Source organism: Salvia hispanica, chromosome 4 (genome assembly GCF_023119035.1).
Source record: "Salvia hispanica cultivar TCC Black 2014 chromosome 4, UniMelb_Shisp_WGS_1.0, whole genome shotgun sequence".
Lineage (NCBI taxonomy): Eukaryota > Viridiplantae > Streptophyta > Magnoliopsida > Lamiales > Lamiaceae > Salvia > Salvia hispanica.
The window spans coordinates 49183104-49190313 of NC_062968.1; the positions used below are offsets into that span (position 1 = coordinate 49183104).

The 7210-nt window shown below is 42.0% G+C and overlaps 1 protein-coding gene across 1 annotated transcript; it reads right to left on the minus strand.

The window, feature by feature from the left end:
• Positions 1-273: 273 nt before the first annotated feature.
• LOC125222201 (pleiotropic drug resistance protein 2-like) lies at positions 274-6669 on the minus strand. Its single transcript, XM_048124695.1, has 20 exons — positions 6200-6669; positions 5997-6117; positions 5825-5913; positions 5652-5736; positions 5196-5486; positions 5025-5115; positions 4022-4922; positions 3759-3919; positions 3533-3636; positions 3284-3440; positions 3117-3194; positions 2914-3038; positions 2494-2826; positions 2131-2421; positions 1955-2038; positions 1731-1864; positions 1426-1653; positions 1173-1344; positions 819-1073; positions 274-736 (listed from the first exon to the last, which is right to left on the minus strand). Exons 1-20 carry the CDS (start codon positions 6565-6567, stop codon positions 464-466), a joined length of 4341 nt encoding a protein of 1446 aa, XP_047980652.1. The 5' UTR covers positions 6568-6669; the 3' UTR covers positions 274-463.
• Positions 6670-7210: the final 541 nt, after the last annotated feature.

The following is a 7210-nucleotide window of genomic DNA, read 5'->3' on the forward strand; positions in this document are numbered from 1 at the left end:
AAGATTTCTTAGTACAAGGAATCTGTGTTCTTGCTATGTGTTCTTGCTAAGCTCCTCCAATTTCTTCAGTCTCATTTTATCACTTTGAGTCACCATGATTCATCAAAAAGAAAAATGACAAGAAAATCATAGCTAAAATAAAAAATAAAAATAAAAAAGTAGTCCATAAAAACTTACCTAAACTAGTTTGGCTATCAGCAGTCCCTTTTCCTTGTCATTTTTAATCATCACATAAAAAAGTTTAAAATCATGGAGACAAGAATGCAGCAAAACTATATCAATACCAAAACTTGGATAAATAAATGAAAATAAATCGATTCCATGTGATACAAAAAGAAAATACAGAATATTATTTGGTAACACCAAGACAAAAAAAGAATAGCAAAGCTATACAACAAGAGAAGAAAAGCCTAACATATGCACACTGCACCCTATTGTTTCCAATGGGGAGAAGAAAAGCTGATCATCTCCTTTGGAAGTTGAGATACTTGATGCCGTAGGCAAAGACGAAGAAGAAGAGCAGAACCCAGCCAACATGGGCAATCACAACAGGGATCAGAAAATCATGATCATAGCCTAAGTTATTTTTAAGGAAATCATTCACCCTCATCTTTATAGGGGATCCGGGGAGCTCGATTTCAGTTTTCAGGTCGCCTAACAGAGAAGCAAACATGCCGTAGATAGTCCAGGCAACCGGAGAAGCCCAGTAGTACCACCTCCACCAGATTGGGATAAGCTGACATTGATACAACATATATTTGAGTGAAAAATTCCAAGTAAATAAATATAATTGGAGTGTTATGAAAATGTATGCATACCGGGCGTGGGATCATGAAGCCGGAAAACAAGTTCCAGAAGCTTAGGAAGAATGAGGAGACAATGGCCGCGATTTGGAAGCCCGGAGTCAGTGCCACAACCATCATTCCGTACATTGAGAAGTAGGTGAAGCACATGAATATAAAGTAGTAGAAATAGAAGAATTTCCCCACATTCCATGGGAATCCGATCATTGCATACAACATCAGAGAGTAGCCAAATGTCTGAATGGCGATGTAGATTGTCTCTATCGCGACCTGCGCATCAGCAACACACACCACGAAGATATTTAATTAGAACAACATATGCAAGATATTACTAAGCAGAGAATGTTAGTTTGTTTTCTAGTTAATTACCTGTGCAAATGCGTAGGGAAGCTCAGAATACATTCCTGCAGCTCTTTCGCGGTAGAACACAGTTCTCTCAATCGCCACCACAGATTGGACTGCATGGGCATTGGTGGCTCCGAGGAAAAGCACAGCAGCGTAAGCAGCTCCTAGCAGATTGAGCAAGTCCTGCTGCCTATGTCTGTTGCAAAAACATTTTGTTGTTGGTAAACAAGTGCACTGAAAATCACTAGACATGATTGAGATCATATGCTTGGCTTACATTTGATCCCCTTTCTTCCAGAAGATAACACCGAACATAACACCAATGACGATTGTTGTAAAGAAACGAATGGCATTGAACTCGGAGTTCCTCCAGTATGACTGATTCTGCTTCCAGAAACAAGCAATGCACTGAGTTGTGAAGGATTGTGAATACTGTGTGGGAAAGGAGAGGTCCTTTGACCCCGGTGCTGGACTGCTTAGCTCCTTGATCAGTTCCTGGTTCCTCCTGATAAATTTCAACAACAAATTCACTTGTTACTTGTCTGTCTATATGTGAAGACCCTAGTCTCATTCATCACTTACTGATAAAGAGCAGAGTTGGCGTAAATATCTGCAAAATCAACACCAAGTTGAGTTTCAGCTGCAGCCGAGCTGATCTCCAACATCCAAGTAGCTGGATTCTGCCCCTCTTTAATCTTCGGAACATCAGGCACGGCCTACATCATCCAACATATATCAATACATCACCCTACAAATACTAAAGGATTTTACAGTAATGTGAGCCTAAGAGAAGCACAAAAAAGCACCTCAAAATATTCAACAAGTTTGTGAGAGTGGCGGCCGAGTGGTCCAGTGTAGATGACTTGCCCTCCTCTCTTCATCAACAGAAGCTGCAAACAAGTTTCACCATAACTATCTATCTATACACCCATCTAAGCAGAAATTAATAGCATGATAGTACAAAGTAGGAACATCATATTACCTCATCAAAAGCTTCAAAGATATCTATACTAGGTTGATGGATGGTGCAAACAACTGTACGCCCCGTGTCCACCGTGTTCCTCACTGTACGCATGACAATGGCGGCAGCTCGTGCATCGAGCCCTGATGTGGGCTCATCCATGAATATAATGGATGGATTGGCAACTAACTCGACAGCAATGGTCAGCCTCTTCCTCCTTTCAGTCGAAAGGCCATTTACTCCTGGAAGCCCAACAATTGCATTCCTCAAAGGGTTAAGTTCCACCAAGTCCATCACCTCCTCCACAAACATCTGAAACAGTTAAACCTGTGTTACTATCATTTTTTACTGACTACGATGAGTTATGTATGCTATGCAACTCACCTTTCGAGTTTCTTTCTTCACATCTGCAGATAGACGCAGCCATGCAGAGTAGAGGAGTGATTCATAGACAGTAACATAAGGAGAATGGATGTCGTTCTGCTCACAGTAACCACTGACTCGAGCAAATGTTTCTTGGTTCTTTACATAGCCCGAGACATGTATATCTCCTTCAATGTAGCCTCCAGTCTTTCTACCGGCCAACACATCCATCAACGTTGTCTTTCCTGCTCCACTGACGCCTACCAAAGCTGTCAGCACGCCCGGCCTGAAAGCACCACTAACATCTCGCAGCAGCTGAAGCCTGTCTTCTTCAACCCCCTGAGTTTTCATTTCCTGAACATGCAATAGTTTCATAAGTTAGAAATAAATACACTTTTATGAAGAAGAAGAAGAAGACAGCGTGTTTTGGGACGAACGTACAGCTGGCATATCGACATAGTAGTTCACATGATTGAATGTAAGAGAGAGGGGCTCAAATGGCAAAACCATCCCTCTTCGCGGCTCACTAGTGCCTGTGCTAGGGTTTCTAATGGCCATTTGCAAACCTGAAATTACACCCTTTTAGTTTCTTGACAGTTTATGATATGATTATTCATAAATCTTACAAATAACAAGCTGCATACCCTCAACATTACTACTTTGGGTTTTTTTTCCGCTCTTCTTGTTGTCATCTGTTATGATGGCCTTATTATCACCAACAGCTGAAAAAGATCACCAAAGACTTGAATAGGCGGTCTTCCTCATAAGCTACTAGAAGAATGGTCAGACGTAAATATACAAAAATGCTTACGTTTCAAATATGTCAAGGCGAGGATGAAGAAAATGTTGAATAGGACAGAGAATGAGAAGAGAGCTATGATGCATATCCAGTACCACGACTCGGTGGTAAATAAACCTCTGTCCCTCAAAAGGGTCTTTCCAACTGTGTTTTCAGTGCCATTAATAGGCTGAAATTAATCAAAAGTTGTGGTTAGTTTTTCTAGTGTTGCTTTGGAAAATCATATTCTTTGAATATTATGCAACATAATTTGAAACTTACTGTACTCCATCTCTCAGAAAGAAACTCATTAATGGCAATAGCATTCTGTCCATACATCATAGGAGATATGTAGTATCCCCAAATCATCCAATCTTTGATATCATCTGAAAGTTTTTAAAAAGATCACATTAGTGATATTTAACACTTTGCATCAAATAAATAGTTCAAATATCTGATAAGTGATAACAGTTATATTCATCACTAAACAATATAATTTGTTTGGGACCTTTTGAGACAATGAAGCCTCCCAGCACGAAAACCAGCAGCAAAACGAAGCTTCCAAGAACATTGGAAACCACCATGGTTCTTCCAGCTGCAGCAATGAAACGGAACAAAGAGAGAGCCATTTGGTGCACCCCGATGAACGCCAAGAGTTGTTTGAAAAACCTGTGATCGTGTAGCAACATATCAAGCATTAGCCAAACAACGCATGGCATACCATTTATCACTTGCATAATATCCAAATTATATGATGTTATTATGTCTTACCTAGCTGCAGAAGGTGCAAAGCCGATGGTGTAGTATGTAAGGACAACCCACAGTCCAGACTCAAGCACGGAGAGAGGAATCCGGAGCGCCCAAAATGGCAAAGCAAAGGCCCATGCAGGATAGAACAAAGAGTCCCTCTGTTTGTAGAACACAGGAAGCCTGAAAACAGTCATGGCAAGCTCTTGCATCCCATTGAACATGATGTTGATGAGACTGAAGAACAATGCACCCCAAAACTTGGCAGCATCTTCGACTTGACCAGTCTTCATTTCAGTCCTCAAGAAAACTGTCAAGGCAATGGTTGCCATTATTGTGATTTGTGTAGTCTTGAAGATGTACACAAACGAGCTGCGCTTCATCAAGAGCCATTCCCTCGAGAAGCAGGCCCTGAAGAGCTCCCAGTTGGAGATTCCATATTTCTCCTTCACCAGTGCTGCAGGATGCATCCGCGTCTTATCATATGGGACACGAAGCTCTGCAGCAAGCTGTTGCCCAATGCGGAATGAGCTATAGCCCTCTACAAACTCAGGTACGGATATATAACGGTAAGGCTGATCCTTTCTGCACCAGTACTGTTCTTGATCCTTTTTAGAAGTAACTTCTTGCAGAAAGTCTGCAACTCCCTTCCTCTCTGGACATTTGAATCCCATAAACTCAAAGAATTCGAGAACATTCTCCCGTGGCCCCTGGTAGACTATCTGGCCATCCGAGATGAGGATCACATCATCAAAAAGCTCGAATGTCTCTGGAGCAGGCTGCAAAAGAGAGATCACCATGGTTACATCCATGATGTGAACCATCTGTCTCATGAATTTTACAATCTGGAACGTGGTGGAACTGTCTAATCCAGTCGATATCTCATCCATGAAGAATGCTTTTGCTGGTCCTACCAACATTTCCCCTGCATTTGCCAGAAACGAAATCACATTAAGAGACATGAAGTCTTGTTTTGAAATCTTGCACTATAATATGTCAAAGCAATGAAAGAAATACAGCTGCTTACCGGTAGTGACACGCTTCTTTTGTCCACCAGAAATGCCCCTTCTCATTTCATCTCCAACCATGATATCCGCGCAGATATCCAATCCAAGAATCTGAAAATCCAACATTCAAGTTAGGCCTTTTCAATTGGAGATGACATTTTAAGGTAGTACAATGGAGGATGTAAAAGAACCTTGAGGGAGTAGTCTGTGATCAAGCTTGTTTCCTGGCCAACTACAGCAGTGGCTTTCATGAATGCATCAATCTCCGGATCAGGTTTGATGCCAGCTTCTTTCTCTCTTCTTGACAACTCAGTCAGCAGATCATACCTCGTCCCAACTCCCAAGCATCTACCTGAGAAATCCAATGTCTCACGAACCGTCATCTCACCATAGTGGAGATCATTCTGACTGATGTAAGCACAAGTTCTTTGGGGAACAAATTCATGAAACTCGTGGCCGCAGTAGGTGACTTTCCCAGTCACCTGTTCAAGAATTCAAGATCAATTAACAGACCACAGACAGATAGACAAAGGTAATAAATCTTTAAACCAAACAAATACTCCTACTAAGTGTTTGCATATGAAATGGAAAATGTGCAATTTATACTGAAATCTGAAAGAAGCAGTAAAAAGGGTGCAGCAGCATACCCTCATATCATCATCAGGTTTCCCAGCTAGAGCTTTTAGCAACGTTGTTTTCCCGGAACTTGGTGGTCCCAGAAGCAATGCCATCCTGAAAACAAGCATTGACATGCCTTATTTGAGCCAGTGTTCGAAATTGGATAGGCAGAGGAAAGGAAATTGAAGTGATATGCAAGTACCTTGATGGTCTTACAATACCACTAACATCTTGAAGTATCTTAACAACCCTTTTCTTCGAGGGAGAGAGCCCAATCATCCCAATTGCAGCCTATTGCATCATTAATCCAAAGTCAGTAAAATAGTCGGGTTGGATCTCACAAAAAGTCAAGGTGATCGTATAAGAAAACATACCTCCAATGCATTGAGAGTTGAGTTGAGCAGAGTAGGAAGTGCTCTTGTTCCAACAAACGCATCCCCCTCAATACTCAGATTCTGGAATTTCACTTCGATCTTCGGAATCTCAATCCCCACCCTGTTTCAACCAAAAATGAGTTCTAGTATGTACTATATGAGAGGAAGATAGAGAGAGAGAGAGAAGGGGAGGGAGACGAGACCTGTCAGTCCTGTTCCTGAGGCTGAGGAGAAACTTCTCATTATCATCCTCCACAACCCGGAGAATGCTATCCAGCAACTGCTTCTTATCCTGCGCACCCATGTTGGTAACGTCCACCTCGGCCTGCACCACTCTCCCGTTGCTGAGCACCTGCTGCAGCATCCCCTTCCTCAGCCGGTCGTAAGTCGGCAGCCGCTCTATCGCCGCCCATCTCAGCTCCGCCTCGTCGTCCACGTCCTGCCGCCGCGTGCTGTTCCGTGTGAACACGTCCCCCGGCCCCTGCCATATCTCCTTTATGCTCTGAGACCGCCAGCTCCGCCGGCTGCTCGACGACGCCGCCAGATCATCCCTCCCCAACGCCGCCGCCATCAACCACTTCACTCCACCTTCTTCTCTTTAACTAGTAAATGTAGACGAATTTACAGAAAAATGATGTGCAATTTTTAAGTCTGAGATTGAGAAAAATGAGAGATGATCACACGCATTTTGAACATATATTTATATACATGCATGTGTGCGCGTGTAACCAAACGCTTCAGTCTGGTCAAATGTGGGAAGCTGTTAAAAACGTTAATTGTGGAGTCATATGGTGCTTCGCACGCCACTGTAAGCTTCAGAGTGATGACGTGGCGATCTAGAATTGGAATATAGAGTTTGCCACGGTGGGTACCAGCTCACTCAATCTTCTTACTTCACGTTGTCCTATTTTTTTAAACGCAACATCAAGATTCCCACGTTCGCATTTTGTTTTTAAGCGCTTCGTCGTCTGTGTTTGATAATTATTTCAAATATATTATTTTAAAAATCTTAAACACTAGGCTCTAGGCATTGTATTTCAAATCTAGATTTCGTCAACTTATTTTGATTTCTCTACCAAAAATAGGATTAATTATACAAGTTTAGTAGCACCTTTTTTTCATTGGCTTTTCTACATGCTTTTGACCCCGATGGCTTCATTTTAAACGAATTCGATCTAGATTCTTAAACTAAAATGAACATGTAAATAAATCGT

Coding starts and splice junctions, on each gene's coding strand:
- LOC125222201 (XM_048124695.1), bottom strand. CDS start 6,567: ATGGCGGCGGCGTTGGGGAGGGATGATCTGGCGGCGTCGTCGAGCAGC. Junction 5,116..5,195: donor TCACAGACTACTCCCTCAAG/GTTCTTTTACAT, acceptor TTGGATTTTCAG/ATTCTTGGATTGGATATCTG. Junction 1,865..1,954: donor AACTTGTTGAATATTTTGAG/GTGCTTTTTTGT, acceptor TGGATGATGTAG/GCCGTGCCTGATGTTCCGAA.